Genomic DNA, 18,732 nt, shown 5'->3' on the forward strand with positions numbered 1-18,732 from the left:
TCAAAAGTGAACCCAGCGGGCGGGCCACGGTGGCTCAGCAGGCAAGAATGCTTGCCTGACATGCCCGAGGACCCGGGTTCGATTTCTGGTGCCTGCCCATGTAAAAAAAAAAAGTGAACCCAGCCAAAAAAAAAAAAAAAAGATAATAAAAAAAAAGTGAGCCCAGGCAACTCCTTTTAGCTTTGAGCCAGTCTCTCATCTGAAATTGAAGTGAGAATGTTTCTGGAGTCCAGGATGAAGAGCCTTTTTTGCTTTCTTATTCTCTGCAGGTTGTTTTCTGCATGGATCGTGCCCTAGAATTTGCTCCTGCCTGCCATCGCTTCAAAATCCTCAAAGCAGAATGTTTAGCTATGCTGGGTCGTTATCCAGAAGCACAGTCTGTGGCCAGGTATGAAATCAGGTCAAAATGATAATGAAATGCCAGTTACTGCTGGTTTACCAAAGTGTGGATGCCGTCTGGCAGCTCTTTAGAATGGGAGCTACTGAATGACCTGTGAGTAGGCCAGCCAGCTCAAACTGGACCTTCTTGGGGCTTAAAACCAAAGCTTAGACCAGAGTTCAAAACCCACAGCTAACATGATACTCAGATCAGGAACAAGACAAGAATGCCCACTTTTAGCACTGCTATTCAACATTCTACTGGAGTATATAGGTACTTGAGCTATAAATGGAAGAACACATGTATGTGTGCTGTGTGAGTTTTTTTGTTGTTTTCTTTTTTTTTATTATACTCCTTTTCTTTAGAGGTACTTCTGCTCCATGGGTTAGCAGACTTTTTTTGTGAAAAGCCAGATGGTATCTGGAGCAGCTACTCAGCTCTGCCATTATAATACAGATAGCCATAGATGATAGATAAATGAATGGGTCTGTCTGTTTTCCAATAAAACTTTATTTACAAAAACTGGTCGCAGGCAGGTTTTAGCCCATAGGCTGTAGTTTGCTGACCTCTGTTATAATCTAATAAGGTTTGTGAGACAAAAGAAGTATGTTAAAGATAAAATACATGTGGCTTATTCTGGGGGGAGGTTTGGGGAGACTCCTGGAATGCTATCTACCTTTGAATACTTTCATTTATTAGTATTAGAGACATGAACAATGAAAAAATTGGCCTAAATAGTAGCAATACTGGGGATGTACCAAACATCAGCTGAATGTGTTCCTTTCTGGCTATTGCAGTGACATTTTACGAATGGATTCTACCAATGCAGATGCTCTGTATGTACGAGGTCTTTGCCTTTATTATGAAGATTGTATTGAGAAGGCAGTTCAGTTTTTTGTACAGGCTCTCAGAATGGCTCCTGACCATGAGAAGGCTTGTATTGCTTGCAGAGTAAGTTCTAGGTACCAGATTTGGGTGGGAAGGGAGGCTCCTCCATTGGGGCTTTAAGATGGGTAGAATGGAAAGTTTTAGAATCACAAGGAATGTGATGTCTCTTTTCTTCCTGCTTTGAAAGATCCTTGGTCTTTTCATTAGAAATTATTTCAGGTCTACTTTTATTTACCTAAAGGTAAGATCATGTGATCATTATAGGGTCAGGTCCTTTTAATATCTAAGTGTACTTTTTTTTTCCTTTTTCTTTTTTTTTCCCTCAGCTGAAGAAATGACAGGAATGCTTGCCCTGGGGAGAGGAGGCAAGCCCTGGGTAACATAGATCTCATTGATATATATTTTTAAATCTTGCTTTTTCTGTCTACTCTGTAGGAAGCACCAGTGAGCAACAAAGTAGTCCAGATGGTGGTGGTCGCGATGGTGGTGGTAGTGGTGGGGGACTGACCTGTGATGTTGAGCTACTGGGATCCAAGAAATTGAAAGTAGACACTGGCCTCTCTGTGCCATGGTCTAAGCCTTTCTGGATATGTAACTGACCTCCCCTTCCTTTTCTCCATAGAATGCCAAAGCACTTAAAGCAAAGAAAGAAGATGGGAATAAAGCTTTTAAAGAAGGAAATTACAAACTAGCATATAAACTGTACACAGAAGCCCTGGGGATAGACCCCAACAATATAAAAACAAATGCTAAACTCTACTGTAATCGGGGTACGGTTAATTCCAAGGTAAGCACTTGGTCTGAGTCTTGGGGCCTATGTAGATATTGTTAAGGGACATCAAAAGGTCTTGGGAAATCTACCCAATGAGGGTAAGCCAGATGACAGGAGAAAAATTGTTTCAGTTACTATTTCACCTTGTTAAGAACTACCTTCTAAGAGGAAAGCTTTAATTTCTCTTTTCTGAGGGCACTTAAAAGGGCGGTACAATGGTGGCTCAGTGGCAGAAGTTTTTGAGGGCAGGTAAACGACAATTTGGAAGAATATTCTTATGTCTTCCTCCTTAAGGCTCCTTTTCCCCAGTAAGATAATGGCTAGGGGCTTGGGGATGAATTTAAGCAAGGATTATTGCTTCTTCTTTCCTAAACAAGTGATCCTTTCTTTGTAGGAGTGATTTAGGAGAAACTAGAGTGTGGGGTGGACCTTAGGGTTTTTCTTCGGCATGACTGAATATTACCATGCTCAGTTGAACATGGCCCTAGTACCCTTATGGCCCAAAACTCATCAAAGCCAGACTCTCTGCTCTTGTAGAATTCTTGTAGTTGAAAATAATCATAATTCTCATCCCTCTAGTTGTTCTCTGAAAAAATTAGGGCAGGGACTACCCTTCTTATTTCTGTGTCATGGGTAGACACTTAACATGAAATGATAGAGGTAGCAAATCCCTGCAGACAGGTGTGCCTGTCTTTCATCATAGAAAAGAAACCAATTCTAAATTCAGGAATGCTGCCCAATGCATAGGTGTCCTTAGCACTGTGAGACAGTGGTTTTCCCAGTGACTGAGAACATGTGACAATTAGGGGGCCAACATGACTGATGCTCTTAGAATTCTGAAGCCATGCTCACAGCTTTGGGGCTCCCTCAATCACCAAAGATGGGAAGTATGACTGCTCTCTCTCTCCTGAAGCTTAGGAAACTAGATGATGCAATAGAAGACTGCACAAATGCAGTGAAGCTCGATGACACTTATATAAAAGCCTACTTGAGAAGAGCTCAGTGGTAAGTGCCTCTGGTAGGTGGGGGGAAGAGGGAGTGGCAGATGGCCTACCAGGGGAATTGCATTATGGAAGACGGAAGCAGACCCAGGGATATTGTGAGGTCATTTGGTCCTTCCCCCTGCCTCTAGGTGGGATTGTTCCAGCCCTAGACTCTCTTTATAGACCTCCAGCGGAGGAGATTGCACAAGCTCCCTCAGTCTCCCATGCCTGTGTCTAACGCCCCTCACGGTCAGTAAGTTTCCTCTGATACCTGACCCAAACTCCTTTTGTTAAAGATTAAGTCTTTTTCCTTTGGAGATTTTACTTTGTGTTGTACACTTTTGCTCTAACTTGGCACAGTGCTTGGCACATAGTAGGTGCTCACTCAATCAATGTTTTGTTGAATGAATGCAAGGTGCTTGGAAGCAGAAGAAATAAACTGTCTCTTGGAGACAGTTGAGAGTTGTGCTTATCTTCTTTGTTCTGGGCAGGGGTTATGCTTGGAAGGATTTAATTTATCTGGCTCAGCCTCCCAGCAGTACAAGGAACCCTTTTTGCAACATCCTAGATGTGCTCATGTGTTTTGAGCAAAGGCAGTTTATGAGCCAGCATATGCCTACCTTCTAGAGCCTATGTTTGCCTTCAGAGTCAGAGTGCTTGTTCATTTTACTCTTGGACCCACCAGACAGGAGTATTAACAGTGGCTAGGAAAGACCACTCTCAGATACCTATCTCTTTTCATTTCAGACAAAGAAGAACCTCCTGTCTTTAAAGTTCCTTAAGGAAGATATATATCTATGCCAATTCCCCAATGCTTGTTCCTTTCCAAGATGGAATGTTATATCCAGAGAATAGGTGCTGTTAATGATTCCTAGACCCATAAGCCAGTTCTTTAAGCTCCCCAATCTCATCAGTGATGCAGGATGTTCATGGACTACCTCTCATTTAAGTGAATTTTTAAGTCGATCACTAAGTCTGGCAGAAACAAGCACACACAGAGTTATAGATAGATTCTGTGAAACCATCTTTGAAAACCACTGGCAGACAAAAGTAGAAGCTTTGGAAGACAAAAGGATGGTCTTTGATCGAGCTAAAGACTTCTTTCAACAGATGCTATATGTTTGAAGATGTTTACTGTACTTTTATCTATAATAACCCAAAGCAGAATCACCTAAATGTCTGGGGTGGAGGTGGCTGTATATATGATCTAATCAATGAACAATCTGCAGTCTTCAAACAGAATGGGAAGAAAACAGATAATTTGCTAGGAATATAATGGGAGGGAGGATTATTTTCTTCTTTATGTTTGTGCAATAAAGAAAAATCAAGAATTTCTTAATCTTTGTGGTAGAAACAGAACTGTCCTTCTCTGAACGGTTCTGCCTTTGAGATCCCACCACAGAGGGAGAGCAAGCACTGTTTGGCACTGTTGAATGAGTGTTTGGAACCATGGCCTTAGCAGCTGGTATTGACAAGAAATATTGGAGAATAGTTCAGGCTGAAGCCTTACCAGAGGCCTGCCCATTGTCTGAGTCTACTTCACCATACCCCTAAAATTGGAGAGACGTCACATCTTGGCTACATTTCCCATTGTAGGCTAGAAGTTTCCCTTTTTCCCTAAAACTCTGCTTACTTTCCTACTTTAATTTTTCTCAACTTTTTAATTTAAAGTAGAAGTATATCCTTGAATTAAAAAAAACAAAAAACTAAGTTGTGATGTAAGTGATGTAAAGGTGCAAATCATTCTAGTATAAGCCTGATTAATATGTCATATATGGACTTGAAAAGTTTATCAGGGTTACTCAGTTAGATTATTCTATGTCCAGTGCTCTCAGTTACCAGTTTTCTTCCTCATAAGCAGCTATATCATATATAAAATATGATTTTATTTCAAATCATGTTACACTTTAGTCTTTGAATGATTCTCTGAACCCCTAGTAGCATTTGTGCCCTGTTTCACCAAGTCCTAAATCGAGATGTTGCCAGAAAATCAGAAAAGCCTAAGATGCTGGGCTTATCTTTTGCCAGCCTTATGAGTTGCACTCATCCCTGCCTCAGCCCACAAGCCTGGTGGGACTTCATGATGTTTGCAAAGATAGACTTATGTTGCAGCAGTAGAATATGTTGGATCTCTTGGGCAGTTGCCAGCTGAATTACATGGTCACATCCCATTCACCAGCTGATGGTGTTTGCTTCTGGAGCTCTACCATTCTTATAGTTTCTAGGCTGTTCTCTGTGCCAGTGATCTTAACAAGGCACAGAAAATGCCACTTCTTTCTGTGGGAAAAAGTTAAAAAGTCTGGCCATCAGCCTGTCAAGCTAGATTCCTTTCATCTAGAGCCAGAGACCTCTCCCTCCTTTTTTCTGAGTTACCAAAATAGAAGCAAACATGTTTCACATCTTCTTTTCTATCTCATTTACCTACAGTTCATATTGACTGGTTTTAATGAAAGCATTTGCTGGCAGTTACCACCTTAGCCTGTTGAGCTGACTCATTGGCTCACTAACCCCATTGTGACTCTAGATTGGAGCTAGCCCTGCATGTTTATGGCATGATTTCAAAGGTTTCAGAGCTCTTTCATAACTATATCTCCCTTTATATTTTCTCGTTTTGATCCCAGGTAATCACCTAGGTGCCTTTACATTGCCTTTCCTTAGGCAGTCCAGATCTTTGTTTTTGGTGGCTGTATGTCATATCCAAAGGAACTTTCCCCCTTCTTGCTGTCTGCTCAGAGCAAAGCATCATTTCACTGATTGGGTGCCGGTACCAAAAGGCCTCTTTCCTTGAGAAACTGGTAGCTAATTCTTGGAGTGCTAAATTAGAGGCTCCTATTTCATGAAGTATTGTACCAAAAGTGTGTGTCTCTTGCTTGAGCCATGCCTCTTACTCCTAGAATGATACTGAAGATCATTGTTTTATGTTTGAGCATAGTACTGACCTATATTTCCTTCTCAGTTATATGGATACAGAACAGTATGAAGAAGCCTTGCGGGACTACGAAAAAGTGTATCAGACAGAGAAAACAAAAGGTAAAGGAGTTTGAAATCATTAGTTTCTCAGGGAACTGAATGGTTACATAAAGACCCTAAAACTGGACGTAGAGGTAGTTTGGTTTAGGAATGTACTTGGAGCTTATTTGGTCACCAGCTAGGAAGAAGTGAACAGAGAACCTGGCTGGATGGCGAGGCACCTATTTTCTGGTCCCAAATCCACCCTGTCACTTTCACTTCCTTATCTATGATGCAGCCGATGTGGGGAACCTAAGTTTTGAGTAGAAATTTTTAAATTACCAGAGGAAAGCACCATAAAAGCTCCTAGTATGGTTAATAAGGCTTGTAACTCCAGGTTGGCTAGGCTGGGACTCAGCAAAGGGAGCCAGAATCTTATTTACCAGTTCACACCAGATGTCTTCCTGTAGAACACAAACAACTCCTAAAAAATGCACAGCTGGAGCTGAAGAAGAGTAAGAGAAAAGATTACTACAAGATTCTGGGAGTGGACAAGAATGCCTCTGAGGACGAGATCAAGAAAGCTTATCGGAAACGGGCTTTGATGCACCATCCAGGTAAAGCCAGTGCCAAGGAAGAGACGCAGTGGGAAGAGCAAGCAGGGCAGGCTCACTGCCAAACTCAGTCTAGATGAAAGCCTCAGAGGCGCTGCAGCTGAGATAAGCTGAGGCTGTGTGTTAAGTTCCATATCCTCCAAATTTTGGAAGTACCTTCTAAAATTAGGCATGAAGTGGTCTTTCTTTTAAACTTTGAGACTGATTTCATATGAATTCTTCCCGTACTCCTCCTCCCTTTAGATCGGCATAGTGGAGCCAGTGCTGAAGTTCAGAAGGAGGAGGAGAAAAAGTTCAAGGAAGTTGGAGAAGCCTTCACCATCCTCTCTGATCCCAAGAAAAAGACTCGCTATGACAGTGGACAAGACCTAGATGAGGAGGGCATGAATGTGGGTGGTGAGTTGGTTGGGGCAACCTGGGATGAATCTGATGGCTGTAGAATGTTAAAATTTTCCAAAGATCCTCCAGAGGGAAAATCTGTACATAATCAGCTAGTAACACTCTGGTTTATAAAATGTACTCTTGATGAGGTTTGTAAAACACACCGTCTGAGGCACTGTCTTAGGTGCTGGAGTTAAAAAGATGAATCAAACAGATTCCTTAACCTCAAGGAAGCTCACAGACTAGGGACTGGCAAACTCCAACCCACAAGCCAAATCCACCCCTGGTCGAGACAGAATGATAGACATGGAATCAAACAAATGCAATAAGAATGGCAAGTGCCCAGGCTGCAGAGTGGGCATCAAGGTGGTTTTGTAGTAAGCACTAGCAAGAAAAAGCTTCGAAGTATAGTAAAGCCTGGCACCTTTGGAGAGTTGCTGGTGGCTTAGTATAGGAACATAGTAGGGTAGGTGGTGAGAGGTGAGGCAGGAAGGAACTGGATCAGGCCTTAAAAACGGGATTGAGAAATAGGGACTTAATCCTATTGGCTGGAAGTTTTTTTCCCACTGCATAGTATATACTGACTGATGTGTATGTGTTTGGCATCCTGTACACCTTCACAGATTTTAATTTACCCAAAAGACTTAGAATGACATAGAGCTGTAATTGGTAGTGGTATCCACTGTGGATTCAAAGAGATAAGATGCCCTGGGATATGCATAGTTCTTACACACAGTTCTCTAATGCCAACCCTTTCTCTTCCACTAAGAAAATGTATTGGAACTTAAAATAAGATTGCTCTTATTTAAAATAAGATTGATGACATTCTGTAGATAATTCTGAATCCTCCACAGCATGTGTGTTTAATAAACATAGGTTTATTAATAGTAACCATGTTGCACTGTCCAGCAGTTGAGAACAACTAGTATATGCCATTAAAAGTTACTTAATTTGGGCTGGCCATGGTGGCTCAGCAGGCAGAGTTCTCACCTGCCGTGTTGGAGACCCGGGTTCAATTCCCAGTGCCTGCCCATGCAAAAAAAAAAAAAATATTGAATTCGATTCCTGGAGCCTGCTTATTTCAAAAAAGAAAAAAAAAAGTTATTGAAGGGTTTGAAGTAGGGGCATTATGGACCAGATTTAAGCTCTAGAAATGTATCTGTGATGGTACAAAAGAGGTGGTTTGGAAGGGGTGATAGAGAACAGAGATGGGAGGAGACACATAAGGAAAAAAGGATTGTAGGGCACAGTTAGGAGCTATTAAGGTGGTAGACTTGGCAGGACTTAGTTGTTGACGAAATGTGTTGAGAGGGAAAGAACTAAGTTCAGAGTGACTTTGGCTTAACTGACATGGTGGGGCCATTCACTGAGCTGAGTGACCCAGAAAGTTGAAGATAAGCAGGCAGAGAGGAATCCACTTTTGGACACAGGTGCCTGTGGGATTAGCTGGTGGAGATAGCCTGGTAAAAAGAGCATAGTACTGGCTGGAGTGAGACAAGCATCTTGGTTCTGATGCTTTTACTGGCCATGTGATCTTAGGCAAGTTACTTGAGCACCATACATTAGGTTTTGTTGAGTGTAAACTGGGAATAATACTTTTCTTGACAAACTGTTTAAGTTATTAAGTGACAGAAGGTAAATAAAGCAACCAGCACCTAGCAGGTGCTTACCAGAGCTTTTTTTTCTGGTGTATAGTTTTGATAAGGTAATAAATAGGGAATCAAACAAAAGCAGTAAATCATAGGTCTTGTTTTTATATTTATTCTTGGTAGCAAACAGGTGATAAATTTTAGGTAGTGGCCCCAGAGTATGGGGGCAAAAAAAAAAAGACATGAACGCTTACAAAGTTTTGTGTCATTCAAGTACAGGTGGCGTTTCCAGTTGTTAAGAAGGCACAGTGAAGCAGGTTCAAGTAGAGAATGCTTTCCTTTGGGGCCACACTTTGAAGGAGAAGGGAATATAATTTAGTAGTGGACCAAGTGGGGACAGATTTGCTCACCTCTAGTCTGAACTGTTGGGAAAGGAGGGAAGTGATATTATCTGGGAAAGGTTTGGAGACCCATTCTCAGTGTCATGATAAGTTCTTCTTTGGACAGTTTTAATTTTTTCATCTTTTTATTCCTTCTTTGTTAATTGCCGTGCCTCACAGATTTTGATGCAAACAATATATTCAAGGCATTCTTCGGTGGTCCAGGGGGCTTCAGCTTTGAAGGTGAGTATGTCTGCTCTTCCTGGGAGTTCCTGGGTCACAAGCTGACACAGCGACTCCCTGGTTAGGCGGTGGTTCTTGGGGAATCAGAGGGTCCACTCAGTGTTGACTTAGCTGAGCTTAGAGGAAGGTGGTTCCCAGGACACTTTGCCTAGGGATCATTAACACCACACCTCTTCTGGGTTGGGGAGGCATTTCAGAGTTGTGTAGTACTTGGACCTCTCTGTGAGAGTGAAGGTGTTTAGAAGTTGCACACATATATATATGCTCTTACGTGGTCTCTCTCACCCTTCAGGGTCCAGGCTCTTTGATCCCTGTGTTGTTTAAGCAACCCTTGAAGACTTTCTCATTATCAAATGGTTAAAAAGTGATCTTCCTTAGAAAATTCACAGAACCAACTAATAAGCCCTTCTTTTCTCTTTCAGCATCTGGTCCAGGGAATTTCTTTTTTCAGTTTGGCTAATGAAAAGAAAACCAACCACCCACAACCCAGAAAATGCAGACTCACTCAATTTAACCTTGAATATGGACACAATTCAACTCCTCCCTTCATCATGTCTCCCTGTACTTAGAGCAGTTTTGTTTTCTCAGTTGGATACCTCTGTGTCTGTGTGAGTGGGGTGAAGAAAAGGGAGCCAGTGCCGAAGACTGTGGGTTGGGGAGGGAGGTGGGGGTGGATAGGGAGGCAGCCTGTGAATTTTTGTTTTACGGTTTAACTTTATTAAAAAAGAAAAAAAATGAAGAGAATAAAATGTTTTGACCCTTTCTGGCCCTTTGCTCTGGCAGCTGTTTTGTGCTACTCCAGAGTTCACAGGCCAGAGCTGAGCACCCAAGATGGAATTTTTGATCCTGGCATGACTTAAAGTTCCGCCAGCCTCTTGCAAACCTGTTTCACCTGTGAGTGCTTAGCATGGGTGTTCTGTTGGGCCCAGCCTGATGCAAGCCATGGGAAGTGAGTTGAGAAAACATGCTGGTTTCCTGGTAGGGGCCACCAGAAAGGGCTAGAAGCCATGTGTGCCCAAACCTCAGTTAGGAGCCGGGGGGGCGCAGGTGCGAAGCATCAGGCTGGGCTAACCTCGACAGGGGTAGTTTGTGTAGATTCTCACGGTTCCTGCTGTTAGTGATGGGCTTCATGGAGATGACAAGGAAGATAAAATCTTGCCTCCCTAACCTCCATATACTTTGAAAGTAGGAAGGCAGCTTCTGAGCCTAGGGGTCTGCCTGCCACTGTCAGGCTCACATTTGGACCAGATAGTTACGTATGATTTCTTTTTCTTCTGAACCCTTCCCCCCATTTTACTCCCAATTTCCCCATCTGGTACCAAGGTCATGGTGCAATGACTATGAGTTAGGCCTTGGAAATTTCCCATATGTCCAGCCAAGCCCCTTCTAGCCAGAAAAGGACTCTTGAAACTTAGGTCACCCTTGGGTTTGAAGTAGCACTGGTCTGAGAGTGAGCAGAGTAGCCTCTCCAAGAGAAGTGGAAAAATGGGAAATTTGGGTCTTGCTGAGAAATCTTTGATTTGACTGGTGATACCTGTAAGCTATTGCAGCAGTTAATGAGGAATGTGAGGCTCTCCGCTTGCTGCACAGTCCTCACATCCAGCCAACTCCCGCCTTCTAGGGAGTCTAAGACCAGCCTCTCTCCTTTCTGCCTCCTTATGAAAGCCAGCACTGTTCAGTGGCCCAGGCTCACCACCACAGCTGTGCTCAGCCAGCAGAGGGGAGACAGGACCGATGGCCCCAAGCAGTGGGACAAAGCCAGTCCTTAAACATGCAGCCCTAGCCCCGGGAAAGATTCTTCCGGACACAGAAGGGTGAGAGAGACTGCACGCAGATAGGATTAACATGATTTATTTCATCTATCAGTCTTACAAGTTGGTGAAGCTGGGCAAAACCAGGACTGTAACTTAAATCCCAAGCATTTTTGTTGCATAACAAGCTAGTATTAGTGAGGCCCTGTTACTGAGCAGGGGGCAGTGGAGGGCACCCCAAGAACCACAGCACATGTAGGACTGCTAAAAACCCCTTGCCAGAGGCAACACATGGGACCTGGCCCTCAACAGCCAGAAGTCCATCCACTGGCTCTTGGGGCCCACTGACCCACCTTTAGAAGAGGCCTCTGGATGCACCATGGAGGCAAGATGGTCTGGACAGATGACAAAATGGGAGCTTCCCTCTATGTACTGTCTCTCTGGCCTTGATATCCCCATCCACGTAATAGAGCCTATACCCTTGGAAAGGTGGCTACCCCATCCCCTTTCAGGGCTGAGATCAGTAGCCAGCCTGAGGTGTGGCTGCTGCCTATTGTTCTGTTTCTTAGTTATCCAACTGTTACCTAGTTAAGGAATAAAGAAGGGGAGGGCATGGGGACGTAGGACCAAAGGTGACAGATAAACCCCTTTTTCTACTCTGGTAAAGATCCCCAGCCTGCCTAGAGCTAATGATTAAGAAATGTATTAAAAGCCCAATGATCCTACCCACCAAATCCAACCCTGATTTTCCATAGCAGTGGCTGCCACTCTAAATCCACTGCCTTTTGCCACCAGTCAGCAGGGTACCTGCGGCTCTAAGGTCTCTCCCCACTAGCCCAGCTCTAGGCAGAACAGTGAATCTGGGGGTGCAGGCTGGGCTAACCAGTAACTGAAGGCAAGTTCAGGCTATGGCACCAGGCCCAGCTCAGCCCAGTCCTGTCAGTTTTGGTCCAAGTTTCTGGATGGTACCTTATCCATCTCCCCAATGTTGAGAACTTGAGTGTTAGAGGGAAAGGGGGTGGGCAGGAAGAAATGGACAGTTATTTTACAAGTTTTTAAAAAGTTACAGGTATGTTAACTTTGAGTAAAAAAACAAACAAACTTAAAAACAAAGATGTTGCAGAGGGCATGTCTCCCTCAGCCTCCCCCCCCTCCCCCCACATTCCCCCTTCTAAAGAGCAAGGGGCAGTACTGGTGGTAAGAACATTCAAATGATGGTGCAGGACTGAAAAGCACCCCCCTTCCGGCTGCTATGTATGGGGACAGGTTTGCCCTTCCCGTAGTACCCTGTGAAGATGGCCCTGACCTCCATCTTTTTGGCCAGCCTCAGCATCCAGCGCCCACTGCCCAAGGAATAGAGCTTTCCCCGGTTTAGCTCACCCACCTCCTCACCTGGGTTGCCCCCCCTCTCCTGTCGCACAATATCTAGGAGGTCAATGCCTGTCTGCACAGCATCCACGTCACTCGCACAGCCTAGGGTGATATGAGCACGGCTTCCCAGGGGCAGGCTATCAGAGGATGACAGCTTGTCCACATCATTTGGCCATAATGGCAGCTCCTGATCGCTCAATACCACCTGGGCTCCAGTCGTCTTGGGTGTCACAAAGAGGGCAGAGATGGTCAGTGTGAAGGCCTTGGAGTAAGATTTCTTCACCACCTGGGGAGAGTGAGAAAGGGGATGGAGCTAGAGGTGTTGGCTTCCAGAAAGGGACAGCTGAATGGGGGCGTGGGTCACTCCCAGAGGAGAGAAGGCTGAGTTTCAACAGAAGGGAGCACAAGTGAGCTAAGGTCTTCTTTAGAGGCACATCATCCCCAAATATCTAAAATGCACAGGTGTGTTGTTGGAGGATGTCTACCCACTGACACTGCAGGCTGACATGAAAAGGAAGCTGTCCAGACAGGGAGGATAGAGCAGGGTTAAAAGCCAGACTGCTCAAGTTCAGAACCAAGCCCCACCACTCACTAGGTAGGGGCTTTGAGCAAGCACTGTGCCTAGGCTTGTTCACTAGTACAGGGATACCACCTATCAGAGTTAATATCAGGGTTGAAGGAGTCACCAGGTAGAACAGTGTCAGGAGCCTAACACTGCTACCTGTTCACACTGGAGGACAGGTGAGATCCGAATGAAATGCTCTTGATCACTCTCTGCTTTGTACACTTCGGTTTACATCTGATTTTTAATCTGAATTTTTTAGAAAGTCTTGTCATCTGACCATAATGGCATCTCTTATTTTTGCTCAAAATCCCCAATCCCAAGTGTCTGCGGTATAACAGGTGCTTAATAAATACTGCTAAATAAATAAAAGGTTAGAGATGTATTAGAAAGTGCTATATATAATCACTCAACAGTGCTAGGTGAGGGGAATACAGTGGTGAATAAAACTATAAAAAAATCACTGCCCTTGGGGAGCTTTCACTCAAGTGGAAGGAGATCAGTAAACAATTAAGTGAAATGGTTGTTTTAGGCCAGGCAGAGATGGGGGTGGGTAGTCAGGGAAAGCCTCGCTGAGAAGGTGACACAGGGAAGTTGATGACACTGAAGGAGCCATTTCTATCTGGGGAATACCTCTGGCACAAGTGTAGGGTACCAGGTGCAGGCTGTGTGGTAAGGAAGAGTCTACCTCTAAGCCAGTAAGTTTTACTATCCCACAGCACTCCCTAACCCTGGGGCAAGGCCAAGCCTCAGACTTGGGGACAGGAAACCTCAGCCTGAGATACAAGGGACTTCTAGGCTTTGGAATTTAACACAGGGTCAGAGAGGCCACAGCAGAAGCCCACTACAAACCAGCATTCTCCCTGAACCAGCAAAAGGAAAGGAAAGACACCTGTGGGCTGGCCTTGAGAATGAGTGTTCTGGTAGGCAGTATTATATGGACTGGCTCCTCAGAAAAGGAACCAGATTTACACAACTCAGCCAGAGAAGGGGAGAGCTGGAGGGAGGAGATGCCATTTTTCTTAAGCTGCTGTCTGGTTTCTGGTAGGTCCCTGCCTTGTACCCGTACCCATCTCCTGAGGCCCCTCTATCCCTGGCCCTTCCCACTCCAGCCATGCTTTCCCTGGGGAGAACTCACATCCTGCTGGGCATACTCATCTGCCCCGGTGGCCTTCCCGTAGTCACAGAACTTGGTTGTACAGTGTAGGACGCCCGGGGGTTTCTTCCCAAAGTAGGTGACCAGTTCAATCTTCTCCCTGGGCTCATCCCCAGAGACAACTGCAAGGAGAGAGACAGCACTGAGGGCAGGGAGCAGAAGCTGTGAAGCCAGTTTCTCACTGAGGCACCATGATCACAGAAGCCCGGAGGGAAAAATGACATTAAGAATAAATTCTTGAGTCACCCGCTATAATTCATTCATAAGTTATATGGTCAAACCAATAGAAACTTCAGAGCTATAAAAAGTATTTAAATTCCCTGCCTTTATATCACTTGAAAACGTTCAGGCACTTGTAACCCAGAGATAGACAGTACAAACCCAGGGAATCAGATTTACCAGCATTACATCTAAAACAGGAAAATAATTCATAAAACGCAGGATAGGGGGAAAAAAAGTTAGGAACAAGGTGGTACAGAAGGAGCTCAAGCTTCAGATCCACAAAGACTTGTACTTGACATCCCAGCCCTGCCACTTAGTAGCTGCCAGAACTGGAACAAGTGACTGATCCTTGTCTATTGATCTAGTATAATAATTAGAGTGACCCTATGCCCAGTTTGCCCAGGGCATTCAGGGAGTGCCGCTTTTCACTCAGAGCCCATTTGAGTGAGATGGCGTATGGTCACAAAGAAATAATACATTCCCTTGCAGGGTTGTTTGGTGGCTCAGAGCCTTACAAAGGACCTGACACAGAAGGGCCCTTGGATATCACTAGATTTTTCCTCCTTATTCCCTGAGCTGAATCTCTGTGAGGATGCCCCCCATCCTCTGCAGGGAAGGAAGACATCTCTCTACTTGGCACAGTCGTGGTTCTTGGTCCATTACATGTCTCCTTGCCATATTCTGGGCAGGAAAGGATTCCATTACTTAATGGTAAAAACAGCTTCAAGGGACGATCACTCCCCAGGGTAGAGGCACCAGCTCTGACCAGGAGCCCTCCCTCTACAATACTTTGCTCTTGAGCTCCTCACACATAACAGGGCTCACTTCTGGCCAGTTATCACTGCAGACACCAAAGTGCCCTGGTCTCCCAGAGGGTTCAAGCTTTAAAAGCTGAGAAGAGTTATCTGAGAACTTACACAGGCACAAGTTGCCTGTTTCTGAGTGATACAAGCTAATATAAAGAAACATGGGTGAGGACATTTCAAATATAAAGATAATTAAAGATTCGGGGAACTAGAAATGAATTAAAGAAATACAGATGGATTAGCGGGGGCCAGATCCCCAAACAGGCACTGTAGGAGAATGCAGGTCACCAAAGACTTTAACTCAAAACTACCCTAGCATTGGATCATAGAGTTCTTGCCAGGAGAGAACCCTGGTCTAGTCCACTGTGGGGTGGGGAAGTGGGGAGAAGCAGCCCTGCTAGCATCAACAGTCCAGGGCCCCAGGTCCAAAGGCCTGGCTGGTCTACTGCACTCACTCTGGCTTTGGACAAATTCCATATCCTTTCTGGGCCCCTCTTCCTGTCTGTAAAACCAAGGGGGTTTGGACTAAATTTGAGATTCCTATTCTCCAGAGCTGTGGGATGCCACTAAGGTGCACTGAGGGCCAAGGAGAAGAGTGGGTAGCCCAAGGTCTAAGAACTATTCCCCAGTAAAGACAAAAGAGCCTTAGTTTTAATGTTGTTTTTTGTTTGTTTTTTGTTTTACGGCTTAGGAGTCCACGTTATATTTTGTTTTGAAAAATGTTTCTGCTGCTAAAATATGAGTTTGAAAACACTGGACCAGATTCTCTCTCTAGGGCTATATAATATGCTGGCATATTTCCTGTTCCCATAGAAATTTGCATTTCCCACCTCTGAGGCAGGACAGTGGTCTAGATCCAGGCTGGGAAAGGAGAGCTGGGGAGAAGAGGGCAAGAAAGAAAGGTGCATCGGGAAGGAAGGTGCTCAGGCAGCAGCCCATGCCATGACTCCCCCAAAGTCACTTCTCTTTCATACCAACTTGCCTCTGCCTCCTATCAGGTGAGCTTCCATCTGCCTTCCACACTTAGCTCCCAATACTCTGACGACAATGATAGAGTCCTACACACACAGTACCTTGTGCCCTGTGTTGACTGGGCTAAAGAATGAGGCCAACAGTGCAGGGACTTAGCTTCCCTGTCCCCCATCCCTCCTACTCCACCACCTACAGTGTCGAAGCTCCTTCTTGAAGGCCTTGTGGTTCCCCAGCTCATCCAGGAAGGCCTGGCCAGCTTTGCGGAGATTCTCAGAACTCTTCTTGGTCAGGAACCAGCCGAAGTACAGTGGCAGGAAGTCCTTCTCCAGCCCAGGCTTCAGCTTCTTCAACTCATCAGCTGATAGCTTCCACTGGTTCTTCTCCTTGAGCTGGGCACAGTCCAGCCGCCATGCTGTCTTGGGCTCCACCAGCACCACCTGGTATTGGTACTGGTCGGCCATTTCAAAGAGCTGCTCCAGCCGCTCCCGTTCATGGTTGGTGTCATCTAGCACAAGAACTCTGACACCCCGGTGGCAGCAGGCAGCCAGGTCCGCATCCAGCTGCTTGTACTCCTCAGAAAAGGCTCCACGAGTGCCAGGGGTAATCTTGTAAGTATCAGCAGACACCATCTTGGTGCCATCCCGGTACCTGTCCACGATGACCTGTGCCAGTGTGGACTTGCCGCTTCCTGGCAGGCCACGCAGAATGAAGAGTGTCTTGCACTCTTGCAGTGTGGCTACTGTCTCCTCATCCTGCAGGAAGGGAAACTGCATTTCAGGCTTATCCTTGGCTCCTGAGGATGACATTTTGCGGATGAAGATCTTGGGCAGGAATGTGTGGCTCTTGCGGGAAAAGCCTCTATTCTGTGTGAGGAGGGAAGAAGAGATGTCAGCCCGGGTCCCTCTCAGCCCTCCTACCAGCCTTGCCTCTTCATCTCTGCCCTACTTCTAACCTGGAACCGCTGCTCCTGACTCCCCAGCCCTCATTTATAAGTATCCCTGATGGTATGGGTATCATTCCAAGCAGTGGAAGTATGAACATTTTTAGGATCTACTATGTCCCTCATTTTTGGTCTCTTTGAGTAACTTTCTGCTGCAGGAGTGGAGACTGGAGGGAACCTTGTCCCCAGCTTTCCTAAATTCTCACTTTCCTCTAGTTAGAGCTGCAGCCTCAAAAAATCACTCATCCTGCTGCCACCTCTAAAAGGAAAATGTGTTGGAAGTGAATGCAGGGGATGGACTGAAGCCTATGGTCTTAGGACCTGGCCCTAATTCACCTATTAAGGATGTCCTCTGTGGCTGCCCTGGCTCAGGGCATATATTGGGGGTAGGGAGGTGTTACCCAAAGGCTGCCTCCCTTCCTCCAACAAAGGCAGCAACAGATAATACTCTCTTGTCTGGGATGGGGGGACAATGGTCTCACAGAAGGGCTGAGGTGGGGGGAGAGGGCAGGAGCCCGTTGGACAAAGGCCCTCATTCACCACGCCTGCCACCTCCTCCTCTGCCCTCTCTCTGTCCGCCCCCGCAAACTTGTGGTCTTTGTGACCGCCCTAGGACTGGGCTGCACAGGGCACCTGCTTTCAGGGTCTAGCTCTGCCGGCCACTTCCCTGTGTTTCACCAGACAGCTGCCTGCACTGCCCCGGGCCACTTGTTCTCCTGTCTGTCAAAAGCCACAAATAGCTATAAATCGTCTTCTAAACTGGCCCCACCTCCCATCAGCACCTTGGGAGACCCTAAATTGGCATATCACCTTATTAGACAAGGTCTTGGGGCTGGGGAAGGCCAGGAATGGCCGCTCAAGCGCAGGTGTGCGCGGGGTTGGAACCAGCTCAAGGCCCTCGCGTTGTGACACCCGTAGTCCAGCTCCACGCCCCCTTCCCATACAAGTAGCAGTTTCTGTAGATCCTGAGTCCCTTCCTCACAAACGTCATTGTTTTCGGCCTCCAGTGGCCGTCCCCACTGCCCCCAAATGTCCCGCTTCTCCCATACCTGAGACAGCACTGGAGTACCAAGAAAGCTTCAACTCAAATCCGGAACCTCGGGTCCTCATTTGCATACCACTTCCTCCCGAGAATCCCAAAATACTTTTGTTTTCCGTTATGGAGCTATCTCTCGGGCCCACCCAGTCCTCTCCCTCCCCCCTTGGCCTTCACCCGCCTTCTCACCATGATGAAGAAGGGGCGCCGCTGTCGCCGCCTCGCGCTCCGGGACCGCCCGCCTGCGCGGAGGGACACGGGAGTCTACGAGCGCGTGGGCCCTACCCCGGACGCCTTACATAGCCTGGGGGCGGAGCCCCGCGCCTCCCCGCGCAAGCGCCGGGGAATCGAAACTCGGAAGCTGGTTCAGTGCCAGCAGGGAGCCTCTGTGGGGCCCCGCCGGGAGTAGGAGCTGCACGTCTGCGTGGCACACCTGTCGTGCCCTCGAAGAGCCAGCGGCGGCTGGGAGCGCTTGTTCGACCTCTTTTTTCCTGTACACGTGGATGATTAACTCTTTAAATGGGAAAGCAATTACACACTCACATACACACACCCACACACACACACACCTCCCCACACCATGGCAGGGTCGGGTTTAGAGTGAGACAGGATCGTCCGAGTACAGGGTCAGAGCTTGTCTTTACAATTTTAATATTTTATCCATCATGAATTTTTGCATTAATTCTTTTTTTACAACATGCATTAAAGTATGTGTCTTGATTACTGTGTTTTGGGGCT

General features: G+C 46.0%; 2 protein-coding genes across 5 annotated transcripts in view; one reads left to right on the top strand and one right to left on the bottom strand.

The window, feature by feature from the left end:
* DNAJC7 (DnaJ heat shock protein family (Hsp40) member C7) overlaps positions 1 to 11,767 on the top strand; it is a 36,002-nt gene extending 24,235 nt beyond the window's left edge. The window contains exons 6-14 of one of the 3 annotated variants that reach the window (XM_077164385.1): positions 270 to 388; positions 1,177 to 1,330; positions 1,890 to 2,054; positions 2,953 to 3,044; positions 5,979 to 6,052; positions 6,442 to 6,588; positions 6,829 to 6,981; positions 9,116 to 9,178; positions 9,601 to 11,761. In XM_077164385.1, coding sequence (XP_077020500.1) covers positions 270 to 388; positions 1,177 to 1,330; positions 1,890 to 2,054; positions 2,953 to 3,044; positions 5,979 to 6,052; positions 6,442 to 6,588; positions 6,829 to 6,981; positions 9,116 to 9,178; positions 9,601 to 9,638 — 1,005 coding nt within the window. In that variant the 3' untranslated portion in view covers positions 9,639 to 11,761. Of the gene's footprint in view, positions 1 to 269; positions 389 to 1,176; positions 1,331 to 1,889; positions 2,055 to 2,952; positions 3,045 to 5,978; positions 6,053 to 6,441; positions 6,589 to 6,828; positions 6,982 to 9,115; positions 9,179 to 9,600 lie in introns of all 3 variants that reach the window. The other 2 variants (XM_077164387.1, XM_077164386.1) reach the window with 2 other exon arrangements.
* Positions 11,014 to 18,317, bottom strand: CNP (2'',3''-cyclic nucleotide 3'' phosphodiesterase). Of its 2 annotated transcripts, none has more exons than XM_077164388.1 (4): positions 18,184 to 18,317; positions 16,212 to 16,881; positions 14,001 to 14,140; positions 11,014 to 12,586 (listed from the first exon to the last, which is right to left on the bottom strand). In XM_077164388.1, the coding sequence occupies exons 1-4, from the start codon at positions 18,184 to 18,186 to the stop codon at positions 12,137 to 12,139; spliced, it is 1,263 nt and encodes a 420-aa protein (XP_077020503.1). In that variant the 5' UTR covers positions 18,187 to 18,317; the 3' UTR covers positions 11,014 to 12,136. The 2 variants fall into 2 exon arrangements, with proteins under 2 accessions (XP_077020503.1, XP_077020504.1); XM_077164389.1 differs by lacking the exon at positions 18,184 to 18,317 and adding an exon at positions 18,008 to 18,138.
* Between the last annotated feature and the right edge of the window lie 415 nt (positions 18,318 to 18,732).

Source organism: Tamandua tetradactyla, chromosome 6, assembly GCF_023851605.1.
Source record: "Tamandua tetradactyla isolate mTamTet1 chromosome 6, mTamTet1.pri, whole genome shotgun sequence".
NCBI lineage: Eukaryota > Metazoa > Chordata > Mammalia > Pilosa > Myrmecophagidae > Tamandua > Tamandua tetradactyla.